Below are 17,468 nucleotides of genomic sequence, written 5' to 3'. Positions count from 1 at the left end.
ATATGCAAATGATTAGATTTTCAGAGCATTCACACAAGGTTGGCGCCGGTGGCGACACCTACAATGTGCTGACATCAGGAAAGTTTACAACCGATTTCTCATACACAAACAGCAGTTGACCGGAGTTGACTGGTGAAATGTTGTTGTGATGCCTCATGTAAGGAGGAGAAATGCATACCATCTGGTTTTCGACTTTGATAAAGGTCGGATTGTAGCCTATCGCGATTGTGGTTTATCGTATCGTGACATTGCTGCTCGCGTTGGTCGAGATCCAACAACTGTTAGCAGAATATGAAATCCGTGGGTTCAGGAGGGTAATACAAAATGCCGTGCTGGATCCCAATGGCCTTGTATCACTAGCAGTCGAAATGACAGGCATCTTATACGCAAGGCTGTAACGGATCATGCAGCCACGTCTCGATCCCAAAGTCAATAGATGGGGACGTTCGCAAGACAACAACCATCTGCATGAAGAGTTCAACGATGTTTGCAGCAGCATGGACTATCAGCTCGGAGACTGTGGCTGCGGTTACCCTTGATGCTGCATCACAGACAGGAGTTCCTGCGATGATGTACTCAACGACAAACCTGGGTGCAAAATGGCAAAACGTCATTTTTTCAGATGAATCCATGTTCTGTTTACAGCATCATGATGGTCGCATCCGTGTTCGGCGACATCACGGTGAACGCACATTGGCAGCATGTATTCGTCATAGCCCTACTGGCGTATCACCCGGTGTGATGGTATGGGGTGCCATTGGTTACACGTCTCATTCACCTCTTGTTCGCATTGATGGCACTTTGAACAGTGGATGTTACATTTCAGATGTGTTACAACCTGTGGCACTACCCTTCATTCGATCCCTGCAAAACTGTACATTTCAGCAGGATAATGCACGAATGCATGTTGCAGGTCCTGTATGGGCCTTTCTGGATACAGAAAATGTTCAACTGCTGCTCTGGCGAGCACATTCTCGAGATCTCTCACCAATTGAAAATGACTGGTCAATGGTGGCCGAGCAACTGGCTCATCACAATACGCCAGTCACTATTCTTGATGAACTGTGGTATCGTGTTGAAGCAGCATGGGCAGCTGTACCTGTACACGCCATCCAAGTTCTGTTTGACTGAATGCCCAGATGTATCAAGACCGTTATTACAGCCAGAGGTGGTTGTTCTGGGTACTGATTTCTCAGTATCTATGCACCCAAACTGTGTGAAAATGTAATCACATGTCAGTTCTAGTATAATATATTTGTCCAATGAATACCCATCTATAATCTGCATTTCTTCTTGGTGTTGCAATTTTAATGGCCAGTAGTGTAGATATTTCAGTCTCATAGTGAGTGTGGGCCCTATATGTTCCTTGGATGCTTGTCGTGCCACAGTTAACATTAAAATAATAAGGTACAGCAAGATATGCAGTCAAGTTACTCATATTTTAGAAGCATTTCAGCAGTGTAGTTTGTCATTTTCTTCAGTTTTATAATTTAAAAAATGTAATAAGACTATTCTTGGTGTGCAGTCATAAACAATGAATGATTGAGAAAGCGCTGGAGCAGCAGAGACTACAATGTTCAATAGTTCTTCAGTTGCACCTGTTTACTTGGAGCCTCAGATATAATTTACACATCATCATGGCAAATGATAACTGGAGACTATTATTCTTATAAAAATGCTAAGTGTTAATGAGGTAAACTGCTGTGTACAAGTGGAAAAGGTAATTGTGGAAAACAAAATAACTACCAAATATTAATACCAGCCTGCTGAAAAAACAATGTTGTTTACCATATTTAACACATTCCTACAGGATAGTGTATCATGAGGATTGTTGAGAGTAAGGGCACTGTGAGATATACTTCACAAGAAACTCCTGTTAGCAATGGTTAAGTTACATCTACTTCTGTTTATGTTTTAACAACCCAACAGGACCATTATACAAGTGTAGGATCCACATTTGAGGATATATCAAAGGGCTGTCATCTGAACTATAGAACTGTTCCAAAATAATCTGATAAGAAGGATGTAGCACTACACCCTAAATGACTTCATCATGTTACAAAATATGAAAAGAATCTGAGATGGTGTTTTGGTATGTCTGGTAAAAAATTGAGAAAAAATGTTTGTTTCATGAGCAACTCACTTTACTTCTGGACTTAGTCTCCTTTGATGGATATACACTTGGTCCAGTGATCCTCCAACTTTTTCATTCCATAATAAAAATATGTTTTGTCAAAATCTGCAAATTACTCACTGATGACAACTATCACTTCTTCAGTTGAGGACAATTTCTCCCTAGCAAACCAAAGTTGCAAGTTAGGGAATAGGAAGAAGTCACTTGTAGCTAAGTCTGGTGGATGAGGAATTATGTCAAAGCCCAATTCAAGCACTTGCGCTATTGTTACCACTGCTGTGTTGGATGGTGCATTATCCTGGTGAAACACCACTAATGTGCATGCCGACCTTGTTTTTTTTTCAGCCTCTTCTAGACTCAAATGGTCCAACAATGAATCATAATAGGGTCTAGTTATGGTAATGCCTTTTTACAGTTAATCTATAAGGATTATTCCTTGGTAATCCCATAAAACAGAGGCGATCATCATACAAGCTGTCAAAATTGTTTTTGCCTTTTCTGACGCGCTTTCACCAGCCTTCATTCATTGTTTTGATGGTGTGTCATGTGGGATCCAGGTTACATAAACAGTCACAAATCAACACAAAAGATCTTGCAGACATCACCAGACATTGTGTTGAGATGTTGTGGCAAATGCAATTTTGCTCAACTGTGAACAATTGCGGAGTCCACTTCACACACAGCTTCTTCATAGGTAATTCTCTGTACAGAACATTATGCACTTGCTCAGTTGAGATGCCTAAAAGCTCAGAAAGCGTACAAATTTTTAGTAGTTGGTCTTGCCTTACCATATCACGGCTTTTATCAATGTCTTCCTTTGTTGAGACCTCCATTAGACAGCAGGAGCGTACTTCATATTCAGTGCTTATTCGACTGCATTTAAGATCATTAATCCAAAAATAAATTGTCTCCTATGATGGTGCAAAGACTACATGACTTCATCCAATCCCGTTTTGATTTGTGCGGCAGTCCATCTCATCAAATGGAAGTGTTTAATAGCAGCACAAAACTCAGTGTTCTCCATTTTTAATTATAGTCGACGCACTGACCAATTTAGACAGATGTCAACAATGTACTGTACACTATAGATTGTTTAATTTCTTTATACAATCCTTGGAATAATCAGGCTTATCAGTCATGAAAGCTCAACAAAAATGTTCCATTCTTTCATGGAGATTTACCTGTCATGTTAGAAGACCCTTGTACTTAGTAGTTATCTGTCATATATATGACCAGAATGAAAAGGAACAATTTACAGTGTTACTGAATCTGGTTTACATAATACCTACTGTGATGGTGTTAGGGATGGTGACTTTCATGTAGTAAGCTTTTTTCTGAAATTAGTTATTTTCAACATTAAGTGTATAATTTAATTTAAATTGCTAGTTACTTTTCAGATCTATGTTTGATGTCTCCTCAGGCAATGACAGGATGTTAATTTTTTTATTTATTTCGATCACAAATGCTCCTTCAGTTTTTAGTTTCTTGTATAAGGCAAGACTTTGACTTACCAACTTCATATATCCTTGAGTACCAGACTCTGAGAAATGAGAAACATGTTCTTAACTCTTGTACCTCCTACTTTCTCTTCTAGTGCATGTTATGATCAGTTTTAATGCTATGAAGTAGGAGGTTGTGTAAAGTGCATCAAGTGTGCATTTCAGTAAGCTGTACAGTCATTTGATCTAATACTCAGCTGAGTTGATAATGTCAGAAATTTCCAGAAAACCTAAGATACTATCAGGCCAGTTTAAAAATCTGAAACTTATAACAAGGCCTTATTCAGCAATATTTGGTTCATTGTATCTTCATTTCAGCCTTGTCACTTAGTAAGTTAGTTTAAGTGAACAACAGCATGGTACTGCAACAACAAATTCATATTTCTCTTCTCTTCCAAGGTGGTTCTAGTTTGTAAATAGGTATTCATTTCTAGAATAGAAGGAGAAGAAACAATTTAAGTTTATATTGACACTTGATATACCTGTTGTTCTGGTGTAAGTGGTAAAATAGTTTTATGGCAGCATATTTCAAATGTTTCTGAGCTGTTGAAAGCTTTAGCTGTCAGTAATAAAGTTGTACTGTTTCTTGTGGTGATGAAGATCTGAGTATTAATATCCATTTCAAACAGTGATGGATTACTTAAGACAGATGTCATTAGTGAATATATGTTATGAAGAGATACCAACAAATTGACAAAAAAATGGTTCAAATGGCTCTGAGCACTATGGGACTTAGCATCTGAGGTCATCAGTCCCGTAGAACTTAGAACTACTTAAACCTAACTAACCTAAGGACAGCACACACATCCGTGACTGAGGCAGGATTCGAACCTGCGACCGTAGCAGTCGTGCGGTTCCAGACTGAAGCGCCTAGAACAGCTCGGCCACATCAGCTGGCTAACAAAATGACAGTTTGTGATCATGATGTATTATATTCACCATTTGCATTAAAGTAAAAAACACTTTTATTCTTAACATATAACTCTGACATGAGTGCAAAAAATTAAAGATTGTTTATTAAAACAAGTGGCCCATGTTCTTTGTTAATTTGGAAACAGTATACACTACCTGACAAAAAGTGTAAAGCACCCAGAATGAGAGAAAGAAACAAAATGAAACTTCATGGATTAATACAGTAAGTGATGTTATTTCAGATATTACAATAGGAGTTCAAATTGATATAGAGCTCACTAATCGGTATGACGTTATATCTCTTCTGGCCTGCATGTATGCATTGACTATGTTTAGAATAGTGCATACAACCTGTTATATCCTCTCCTGGGAAGGGCTGGACAACAGTTGTAACTAGCCTTTGGTATCGTTGATACTGGAACTGGTATGGAACTGATGTCCGACCTGATCCCCCACTTGTTCGTTGGGCAGAGATCTGGAATCTTGCTGGCCAAAAGAGTAGCCTACCGCAATATCATGCAGCCAGTTCATAGAGACATGTTCCATGTGTGAGTGATGAGTATCCTGTTGAAAATTGGCACCACAGTAGTGTTGCCTGAGAAGTAACACATGAAGAGGCAGGAAGTTCTTGCTGAAATATTGTGAAATCAGAATTCCCTCACTGACTACCAGCTGTAACCAGAAGTCATACCTAATGGCTCTCCAGACCGTGATGCCAGGAATAACAGTGCTGTGGCTCTATATGAGTAAAACACTTAAAAGAAAGTGACCTCTCTCCAGGTTGCCATTATACTCAGTAACAGTGATCATCTAGATTAGTGCAGAACCACAATTCATTGTTGAACACAATTCAATGCTGTTCATCAGTACTCCAGTCTTCCTGTGCACAGCATCATTCCAAATGCAGCTGTTTGTGTTGTGATGTTTACTGACAGCCTAAAAATGGGACAGTAATTGCTTAATCCAGCTGCTACTAGTCTCTGATCAATGGTGCAGGATAACACAGGATGGTGCAGGTAGCCTCTTGCTTGTTCTCAAATGGCAGGTGCATATCTGACAGGGTTATGAAGTGCTTCACGTACAGTATGGTGATACTCCCTTGTGGTGGTTACATGTGGTTGACAGGAACCTTGATGATGAGTATGCATTCCCTTACACTCCCATGCAGTCCAACAATGGCCCATTGCCACATACAAATGCCCCACAAATCTGGATAATCTTCAGCTTACTGAGCTGGCTGGATGAGAACCCACAATGAGACCACATTCTAACTCTGTCAGGTGCTAATAATTCTGTCTAATGTGAGTGGCATCTCCATGTCCTTCACAGGAATAACTAAATCTCTGATGCTGTTCACTCCCCATATATATCCGAGCAGTGTAGGTAACAACACTGAATGTGACAAAACTAATGCACTCTATTGGCCTTTCTGCCTGTTACAGAGAACTACAACTCTAATCACTTACATACCAGCCAATGGTATTTGTGCGTATGAAATTACATTTATATTTGACCATATCCTGTCGGTGCTTCAGTTTTGTTTTATCAAAAAATGGTTCAAATGGCTCTGAGCACTATGAGACTTAACTGCTGAGGTCATCAGTCCCCTGTAACTTAGAACTACTTAAACCTAACTAACCTAAGGACATCACACACATCCATGCCCGAGGCAGGATTCGAACCTGCGACTGTAGCGCCTAGAACTGCACGGACACCCATGCCAGCTTTGTTTTATCAGACTGGATATTTGGTCGACTGCCACTTTATTTATTTCAAGCTGTATTTAGATCTGTGTTACTGTGGTCACATCACTGGATTCATATTTAGTAGCGGTGCAGTTCATATGCCAGCCGTTCTAACCTAGTTTAGGTTTATCTAACTTACTTTCAGGGTTTGTCAAGACATTCCTTTCAGCGAGGCAAATGCTCATTCCTCCTTTCTTTTTGTCCTGCCTAACGTGCATATCCAGTGACTTTTATGTTGTTAGACATTAACCTATAGTGATCTTTTTTAGTTGTTGCTGTTTTTTGTTGTATCATTAGAACCTGCAAAATAAATCATCATGCATGGAACTGCAATGTTACGATTCACAGCCCAGTTTATAAATTTAATTTCTGGAAACAATGTTACTGTGGTCTTACAACAAAATATTTTTAATGCAATTCAGTAGCAATTCTCTGGCAAATTATTTCCACATAGTTTGTCAGGGAAGAAGTGACAGTAAACTATACATCATTCAGATAGTTGTCTGACTGGAAATAGTCACTATGATTCACAGCAAAATCAAGGAGAAAGATGATTTAAAAGTGTATTGAGCCTCAAATATTGTCTACCATAATTATTACTCTGTTTATCAGCCTCCTGTTTTGTGAAATAGAGGTCAAAAACTTAATGCATATTTCTATAAATTATCCTCCTTTGGATTGCATTAGCCATATTCCTTCTTAAGCTGTGCTAGTTTGAATAAACTAGGAAACCGCAATAACCAAAAATTTTTCAAGATTGGGTTCTAAATATTATGAATGCACATTCCTACTTTATCTCCAGGCAATAGGAGCACCTGTTTGAAAATGGAAGAGCACATTTTCAATTAGCTTTTGTAAGTGGATTTAAATAAAAAATAAGACAAAAACTTATAATTTATTAGAAAATTAATACACGGTTCCTTAATCAGATGAGCTTATTTATGCCAGAATTATGTAAAACAAATTTAAGAGCTAGTTATTCAGACAGAAATAACATGTGTACCATCTCCATTCACTATTCACTGCATCACAAAATTTGTGATTCCAGTTGAAACACAAATAGCACATAAGCCATTGTTCTCCACAGAAATTGTCAGAAAACTTCTTATGGCAAAGTGCACAGATAACATCCACAGAATCATCATCAAGATCCAGATTGATATCATCTTTGGTGTCTACTTGTGAAGGTTCACTAGCCACGTCATTGTCAGAACTAGAGATTTTATACTTTCTTTTAAATTTCCTCTTAGTGTTGGTGATCTGGTACCGAGCGCCATGGGTTTCAAATCCACACCAGATAGCATTTAACTTGATCCCCACTAGAGGTCCCTGCAGCAGTCGCACCTAAGCCGTGGCTGTGCGTGTTTCTGGCCCGACTCTAACGTGAGGGTGCCACTGTAGAGCCCGTGGTCCCAGCGGCCAATATCAACATAACCTGTTGTGTATTTAGGTGGCTTCCTTTCACTTAGTGAGGCAGCCTGGTATTCGCCTTGAGTCAGTTGATATCTCGCTTACAGACATCGTGTTAATGTTGCGTGTGCTTACTTCCCATTTACGAGTGGGCATTGCTTTGATTTTGTGAGTTTATCTCTTGTGACCCCATTGCTTACTACTGTGTTCTTGATCTTGGTGTCTTGCTTGGTTGTCTGTCATCGTGTTTGTCCTTCCATTCCCGTTCGTACATCTTCTTTGTTCGCGGGCCACTCCCGTTCCGTCCTGCTGCGTTTTTGTTAGCTGCAACCCTGCAACCGTTCCTGTCACAATACAACAGGTAGCATTACTCTTTCATGTTGCTTCATATTTTGAAGCCTCATTTGAACAGTTTGTGCCGTTAGAAGCATAAAAGATTTCCAACTTTTTCTTATAGGAAATACTAGTCAACACCATATTCTCAGGATCTTTCATTTTTGAGGCACTGGTTGAAATTTTTGTACAGCTTTTACATCCTTAGGAAAGTTTATAGGATATAGTGATGGCATCAGATGTGGAATGTGACATGATTTGAGGTTGAAAATTTGTACTGAGGCCGGGGTTCGAACCTGGGTCTCCTCTTCACTATGCAGATATACTTACCGCTATGCCACACTGGTACAGTGCCTTTGCACAGCTGCTCACCCAATCCTGGCGTGCCTCCCTCCTCAATCCCAGTTCCCTATCATGCCTCAGCCCACGTAATATTCCCCCTAAACTAGGAACACCAAGGTGGTTGAGGAGTGAACGGGAATTAGGATTGAGGATGGAGGCTTGCAGGGTTGGCAACACAGTTGGGTAAACTCACTGTTCCAAGGTGGTGAAGAGGTAGCATGTCTGCTTAGTGAGCAGGTGACCTGGGTTCTAATCCCAGCCTTGGTACAAGTGAATTACAGTATTTGTAAAGTAGGAAAGAAAATTATAATTAGGTGGCTGATTTTTCAAATGAACCAGTATGTGCAGTGTGGCTCTTAATTGTCATATTATTCTGTGCAGCCTGCTTAGCCTGAAAAACCAAAATTCTGGCGGGATATTATGGGGAGGGGGATCAGGGGGGAAGGAAAGAGGAGGAGAGATAAGAAACGCAAATGCATAATATCCTATAACAACAAATTCAATGAGTCACAACTGAAATCACTCACATATATATGGGAATACTGATTGTTTACAGAGAAGGATGGCATTAATTGTGCCAGGTATTTTTGACTTACAAGAGAGAATCACAAAAATTTCTTAAAATTAAACTTAAAACTGTTTAGATCAGAATAGAATATTTATTAAAAGACTCTGAATTCAGTCTTAAAGTGACTGAAAGAAAGACAGTCTGACGACCATATACACTGATACATAAGTACAATTCAGATATAGAAGTAAATATACCTTGTACCTATTTTATTGTATCTGAAGGTGATTGCTATTTGACTGAAACTGGTTGAAGTTTGTTAGAAAATGTTCGGTTATGATCAAAACTGTTTTAACATGCTCCATGAATATCACGGTTCTATTCTCCATTAAAATGTTTTCTATAGTTACATAATGGAAATGCTGTAAAATCTGACCTGACAGATGCCTGAAGATAGACATCAACTATGCTATAAAAGCCTACTTATCATGTTCCAGGCAACAGTATTAAGCGAGAAATGTAGAGAACTAGTTCAGGGACTGTGCATTGTTCTTGTGGGGGCCTATAGCCCAAATCAGACTTATTACAGAGCACACAGACACGTAAGTGAAAGGAATGGTAGGAGAACCAGATACGGGGCATAATGGGAGTACCCTCTGGTATGTACTTCACAGTATTTTGCGGAGTGAGATTACAGATGTATACATAGATCTCTTTATTTTAAAAAAAGTTGTGCACATTCAGTCTCATGCTTTCAGCTGCATTGTGCTTCAAACAGATATTCCTGAGCTCATACTGTGAGAAGCTAATTATTCTGAGGTGACAAAAGTCAAAGGATACCTCCTAATACTATGTTGGACCTCCTTTTGCCCTGCGTAGTGCAGCAACTCATCATGACATAGACCTCAAGAACTCATTGAAAGTCCCTTGCAGAAATATTGAGCCATGCTGCCTCTATAGATAGCCATAATTGTGAGAATGTTGCCTGTGCAGGACTTTATGCATGGTCTGACCTCTCAATGATGTCTCATGAATCTTTCATGGGATTAATGTTGAGGAATTGGAGTGGCCAAATCATTTGCTCAAATTGTCCAGAATGTTCTTCAAACCACCTGTGAACAATTGTGGCCCAATGACATGGTGCATTGTTACCCATAAAAATTCGACCACAAATGGCAGCAAATGACCCCCAACTAGCCAAACATAACCATTTACAGTGAATGATCGGTTCAGTTGTACCAAAGGACTCAATCCATTCCATGTAAACACAGCCCACAGAATTATCGAGTCACCTCCAGCTTGTACAGTGCCTTATTGAGAACTTGGATCCATGGTTTCTGTGGCATCTATGTCACACTCAAACACTACCATCAGCCCTTACCAACTGAAACTGGGACTCATCTGATCAGATCATAGTTTTCCAAAAATCTGATGTGGTCACAAGCCAAGGAGAGGCACTCCAGTTGATGTCATGCCGTTAGCAAAGGCACTCGTGTTGTTTGTCTGTTGCCATAACCCATTAACACCAAATTTTGCTGCACTGTCCTAACAGATAAGTTTGTTGTACATCCCACAAGCATTACTGCAGTTATTTTTCGCAGTGTTGCTTGTCTGTTAGCACTGACAACTATAAGCAAACAATGCTGTTCTCAATCGTTAAGTAAATGCCTTGTCACCATCAAGAAGGGCTTGTACTTTGCTGAATTTTGTGTGGTTTCATGTGTAAACATCAACGCAACACATGCCAGATGGACACTGGGGGCATGTCGAGCTGTTGAGGTACAAGGTGAACTGATTTCTATGAACACCTTGGGAAACTATGACAGATGTGTTCGAGATCTGTCTCAAACACTTGGGGATGTCCAGTGATTTACCTTTACACAAACAGTTTGTTCCTTGGAATTGTTCATGCCATCATCTAATGCTCTGTACTGTAGGAGGATCCACACCATACATAATACAAAAGTCACGGTGAACCGTTATTATTGACCGGCACTGCGCAAATCATAGAACAGAAAACAGTCATGGTTTTTTTTTAATTGGATTATTTTTTTTGACTCACCCTGTATAATTTAAAACATAAGTAGGCCAAAATTTGCTTGTAGACCTGAAAAGGAAGCTTGCTGGAGAAGATATATGTCTTTCACATGACAGAAGCAAAGCAATGTGAATTATAGTATGATATGCGTATTATACTACAGTTCACATTGACGGGGTACTGATAGTCAAGTATTTTATGTCAGAGTATGGTGCTTTAATTATTGAAACTAGTCATACGTTAATAAAAATGCTCTGTATATCAGGTGGTAGCTTTTTAATTAAAATCAGTATTGCTGTCACTACATGCCAGTGATGATATTATTTCAAAATCTCCAACTTTAACAGTGTGATATTTTATGTAATATGAAACTATAGCCTGTACCCACCATTAACAGTATTTCACTTAGCACCTTTACTTTGAACAAAACTCTCGAGACTATAGCAATACAGGCATGTAAATAATTGGAATGCTGCTTCTTTCATTTGTTTCAATATGTTCTCTCTCTCGCTCTCTCTCTCTCTCTCTCTCTCTCTCTCGCTCTCTCTCTCTCTCTCTCTCTCTCTCTCTCTCTCTGTCTGACTCTCACACACACACACTCAGAGGAGCACCTTTCCATTTCTGTCTTGCCTTCCTTACTTTCCTCCAGTTCGCTGGCTCTACTTGTGTGCTAACAAACCATGTCAGGTTTGATGTTGGCACCAGGTAAAGTCATTTTGTGAACGGGCCTGTTTATCCAACTGGAATGTTCTCTGCTTCTGGTCGAACCCACATCCCATTTCTATAGGCTAACAACAAAAGAACAGTCTGTGTTAAATGAAGCTTGTCATTCCCTAGCCTTATTTGTCATTTTCAAGGTGCTTGGTTGTCATTCTAATTTATTCCCTGAAAGTTTCCTGAGAAATTTAGAAATTAGTATAGGTAAAAATATAAATGTCTTTACTGAACTATTTTTTGTGTGGGGGTACGTGTGGGGGGTGGGGGCGGGGGGTGTGGGGGTGTTTATGACCTTATGATATTGTCTCACTTGGATCTGCAACAACTAGACTATAGGAGAACATTTGCCTAAGGTTTGCTACAAAAGTGAAAATCCATTGTTTGTATACTCCAACTTGATTGCAGACAAGGAAAATTTCTAAAGATATAAAGCAGCAAATTTTCAAAACTCATTATTGTGGATAGATTAAAACCTGCATGGTACAGTGATACTAGATACCAACAGTAGTTTAATGTGTAGGTTGGAAATTTTCCAAATTTCTAACTGGTATATATTACAGGTACTGTGTACAGTATTGTAGAAACTTCAAGAAAGGACTAAAGGGCACAACATAAAGCATACGCATGACATAGTTGCTATAACAAGACACATGTATTTTATTATATGACACCAACCAAAGACATAGTACACAGAAGAGAGATTAATATAAACCTTTCACTTCAACACTTCCCTTAAATGTTTTTCTTGCTAAATGCCATACTTAACACATTACAAATAATGATCTTAAATATTTAAGCTGAACATGTGGCAATGGTTTGGTGGAAATATCTGCAGCTTGCTGATTGCCTGGTTCATATTCAATGGCTAGCTGGCCTTCTAGAATTTTCTGAAGGATGTAGTGCACGTGAACGTCAATATGCTTTGACCTCTTGTGAAATTCAAAATTTTTGGCCAGTTTAATAGTTCTTGCATTATCAACAAGAAGAACAGGAACACTCTCCAGTGGTGAAATTTCTTCATAGAGCTTAGATAGCCATATTCCTTCTCTTGCCCCTTCATTGGCAGCCACATATTCTGACTATGTTGTTGACATTGATATGCAATGTTGCCGCCTACTAGCCCAGGCAACTCCTCCTTCGCAAAATCTTGCAACCACTCGACTAACTGAGCGTCTGGTTGTTGGATCACTGGCATAATCAACATCAGTATATATCTCCAGCTTTTGCATGGCTAGCATCACATGTTATACCCAGTGACACTGAAATTTTATATACTTTAGGATTCTTTTTACCACAGACCAGTGATTTTCTCAGGGAGTCTCTAAAAATTTTGACACATAGCTCACTGCAAATGCTATATCGGGCCTTGTACCAACAGATAAATAAAATAGACAGCCAACTGCTTCTCAATATGGAGTGTTAGTTGGTTTATCACTGGTTAACTCATTTGGCTGCAGATACTGCTCAATTGGAGTTGTCACAGGATTTCCCTCTGTCATGTTAAACCGTCTAAGAATATATTTAGCATAACTTTCTTGATTAATCTCTATTGGTCCATTATCATGTCATACAACATTAATATTTATGAAATACCCTACTGGCTGAACAGTAATTTTAAACTCATGTTGAATTTCTGTTAGGAAAACTTCAGTATCCTTCTTCTTACTTGCAGATATTAATCCATCATCAACATACAGAACTACCATCAACTTGTCATTGCAGTTTTCTCAATATAACAATCACAGGTCTGCCTTACTTCCCACAAGCCTAAGATTTATTAGGAAGTCCTTGAACTCTTGGTTACAGCATCTTGGAGATTGTTTGAGTTCATATAAACTTTTATGAAATTTGCATGCCTGATTTGGTCCATCACTAAATCCCTCAGGCTGCTCCATATATATTTCTTCTTTTAAGAAGTCATTCAAAAAAGCAGATTTTACATTGAATTGTGCCAACTGAAGTTGCTCACTAGCAGAAACACTCAAAATTGCTCTAATTGTATTGTATCTAGCAACAGGAATGAACATTTCATTAAAGTCAATTTTACCAAAAGTCTTATGTTTAATTCTATAAACCGAATGGTTTGTAATAGGCTTATGGTCTGGTGGCAGAGGTTCCAAAGTCCACGTAGCATTTTCCTTCAATGAAGGCATTTCTTCCTCCATAGCTTTTCTCCAGTGTTCATGGTCTACAGAATTAATTGTCTCTGTATAATTCTTTGGCTCATTTATTTCAGCCAGCATAATTTCAATAAGACACTCTGGTTTCTACAGTAGTTGCTTGTTTCTCAATTTTCTTTCCCTAGAACTTTCTTTTGTAGGTTCCTTTAACACACTTGTGTCTTCATGATTCTTCAGTCCTTCATTGCTTGCTTCACTTTGGAGTAACACCATTGTCTTACCAGTTTTCTCAGGTTAAGAAATAACATCCTTACTCCAAAAATGGTTCAAATGGCTATGAGCACTATGGGACTCAACATCTGAGGTAATCAGTCCCCTAGAACTTAGATCTACTTAAACCTAACTAACCTAAGGACATCACACACATCCATGCCCAAGGCAGGATTCGAACCTGCGACTGTAGCGGTCGCGTGGTTCCAGATTGAAGCACCTAGAACCATTCGGCCACATCGGCCAGCATCCTTACTCCAAATAATCCGTTTTTCTGATTCAATTCACACTCAAAAGCCATCAATGCCATCAGAATAACCAACAAAGATTCCTGTTTTTCCCTTTTGATCTCATTTCTTTAGCTTTTCTATCAGAATATGGACAAAACGCTTCATTCTATAAATATGAAGTTTATTTAGCTGTATTGTCTTTCCAGTGAATACCTCATAAGGTGTTTTGCCATGCACATGACTTGTGCCAGTTTTGTTTAACACATAAACAACTGTTTTTACTGCTTCTGCCCACAAAAACTAAGGCAGGCCCTGAGCTTGAAGCACGGTTCGAGCCAGTTCGACAACTGTTCTGTTAGTGCGCTCAGCACATCCATTCTGCTCTGGAGTATAAGGATTTGTGATGATGATTTGTATGCCATTTAATTTCATCAAATCTTAATTTCAGTATTATCAAATTCTCGTCCACCATCACATTGAAATGCTTTAGGTAGTTGACCACAAAAATTTTTCACAATGCTCACGATTTATGCAATCTTCTCTGCAGTCTCAGACTTCTGCTTGAGAAAATATATCATGCATAATCTTGAAAAGTCACAAGTGAAGCAAAGAAAATGTTGTGCTCCTCCCAGCGATTTACACTCCATAGGTCCACACAGATCAGCATGAGTCACTTCTCCACGTTGTGTGGCACGCTGCTGTCCTAACTGAGAATTGCTGTGATGCTGCTTCCCCTTAACACATGCCTCACAAAATTCTTCACCAACATCTTCAGCTTCAACACCACACTGCTTCAAGAATTGTTGGACATGACATTTGTTTCGATGACCCAAGTGTTCATGCCAAATTTGCAGAGAGTCCTTTGATGCAAGACTTACCTCAGGATCACAAGGCTGAATTTGTTTTGTCACTTGAATCAACTTCTTCAATAGGTTGCCACTACGTATGCCACATGCATTTACAATGCCATTGTTTCGGAACTCACACTTGTCTTTCGATGAATAAAAGTCCAATTCCTTGTCCATAGCAGATGATACAGAAAAGAGATTTCTTCACCCTTCTGGAGTATACAAAACATTATCCATATGGCATAACTTCCATTTTCCATTGACAAAGGCTTCAAAATAAATAGTCCCTTTTCCTAGTGTGTTCATAGTTGAATATTTGCCCATGCATATCTGTAGTGGTGTTGCAAACTTAGTAAATGATGTATTTTCTTAGCATGTGATTCGTCACTCCACAATCAGCGATCCATGAGCCCTCACCCTATTCTGCATTTATTACTTCACCAATCAAAGCCTGGTTAGGCAAATCACTTTTATTTTGGTTGTGGATTTTTTTTTTTTTTGCTTGTTTTTCCCATTTGGACATATTTTTTTTAATTTGGCGAAATCCATAACTGAAACATTGAGCTTCTTTTTGTTTGTAGACTTTTCGTATTTGTTTGACAAAGTAACATTCCTCATAATGGTGCAGTCTGCATTTTTAATGTTTGCTTTGGTAACAGAAAGTGCAGCTACCTTGTCTCATTTCTCCCTCCAACAAGCACGAGGACTGTCATCAGAAGTTAACATGTCCATCAAATGTTTTAGTGTTTGTTGATCTTCAGATCTTGTTCACCATGACTGTCACAGACTTTCATAGCTGTCAGGCAGTGTGTCAAGTAGTCAAACCATTAACAATGATTCATCAGGTTTCACATTGTGTTGTTGCATTCGAAGAACCAAGTTTTCATAGCAAGTGAGATGTGTCACCATGTCATCGCCTGAACTCATGTAAAAATTTAGGAATTCTGATGAACAGAATACGCAGCTTGCTTTGTTTTCCATTCAAACATGGGATGTAGCTTGTCCCGTGCAGTCTCACATGCAACCAACAATGCCATGACTTTTTCTTCCACAGTTCTAACAATAACCTGATTCGCTGCACTATCAGCTTTGTCCCATGTTTTTAGTGCAACATTAAACACATCTATCTGTGCTGATGTTGAATCCACTGGCAAAGCCAATACACACTTTGTATGCACTGTCTGATGCACATAACAAATTTTGAACTGTGAACCTCCAAATAGTCCAATTTTCAGCTCCACACAGCTTCTCTATACCATGAAAATCCTTTGCAGTCCCTTAAAACAGTTCAGATTTACAAGCCCAAAAATTCCACAAAAGGAAAATGCAGCAGTTGTTCTTATATATACAATACAAACTATTTATAGCACATAACACACGCTAACACATTTCTCATGCCACGAAATGTAAAATTGTAATACCCAATTCCTTTCTTGAATCATGTACTGGGCCCATAACCTGCTGCAGAAACTTCAGGAAAGAACTAAAGTATGACTGATGACCATAGATGTTAAGTCCCATAGTGCTCAGAGCCAAGAACTAAAGTACACTACATAAAGCATACACATGACGTAGTTGCTATAATAAGACTCATGTATTTTATTTTATGACACCAATCAAAGACATAGATATAGTACACAGCCGAGAGATTAGTATAAACAATTAACTTCAACAAAAGAAAGTTGTAGTGAAGGAGAATTGAGAAATAGGCAACAACTGAAAAAACCAGAGTGCCTTACTGGAATGATACTGGCTGAAATAAATGAGCCAAAGAATTATACAGAGTTTCTTAATTCTGTAGACCATGAACGCTGGAGAAGAGCAATGAACTCATTTCTTCCTCCATTGCTCTTCTCCAGTTTTCATGGTCTACAGAATTAATAGCCTCTGTATAATACTTTGACTCATTTATTTTAGCCGGTATCATTTCAGTAAGGCGCTCTGGTTTCTTCAGTTGTTGCCTATTTCCCAATTCTTGCATTTTTATAAATGAAATATAGAACAAGTGCTTTGTGTGTGAGAAAGCTCCAATACTGTTTCGTGTTTCAGGTACACAGGAAGCTGTCTACTTACTGGTGGATTAGTACGGGTCAATCAGTTCGATGGCAAAGAGATTTCCCTTGATGTCAATTCTATGTAATGTGTGTTGAAAGGTGGTTTAATGTTATGTAAAGAAAATGTAATAATTAAATAAATGAGTTTGCCATAAGGACAATGTCAATTCATTGAATAATGATTATTATATCACTGTGTGGAGTATCAGTGGTTTGTTATAATCAGAACATTCAAAATTTCAAATTGAAACTCTTAAATATAATTATGTGATGTATAGTTGTTCATCCTATGCTTATGGATTCTCTCT

At 38.7% G+C, this 17,468-nt stretch overlaps 1 protein-coding gene across 1 annotated transcript in view; it reads left to right on the top strand.

The window, feature by feature from the left end:
* The window catches only part of LOC124771266 (heat shock 70 kDa protein 14-like), a 270,928-nt gene extending 253,669 nt beyond the window's left edge, over positions 1-17,259 (top strand). The window contains exon 11 of the mRNA XM_047249297.1: positions 17,156-17,259. Coding sequence (XP_047105253.1) covers positions 17,156-17,246 — 91 coding nt within the window. The 3' untranslated portion in view covers positions 17,247-17,259. The remainder of the gene's footprint in view (positions 1-17,155) is intronic.
* Positions 17,260-17,468: the final 209 nt, after the last annotated feature.

Source organism: Schistocerca piceifrons, unplaced genomic scaffold, assembly GCF_021461385.2.
Source record: "Schistocerca piceifrons isolate TAMUIC-IGC-003096 unplaced genomic scaffold, iqSchPice1.1 HiC_scaffold_901, whole genome shotgun sequence".
NCBI lineage: Eukaryota > Metazoa > Arthropoda > Insecta > Orthoptera > Acrididae > Schistocerca > Schistocerca piceifrons.
Note: the sequence above shows the minus strand (reverse complement) of the source record. Positions and strands in the feature narration are given on the sequence as shown.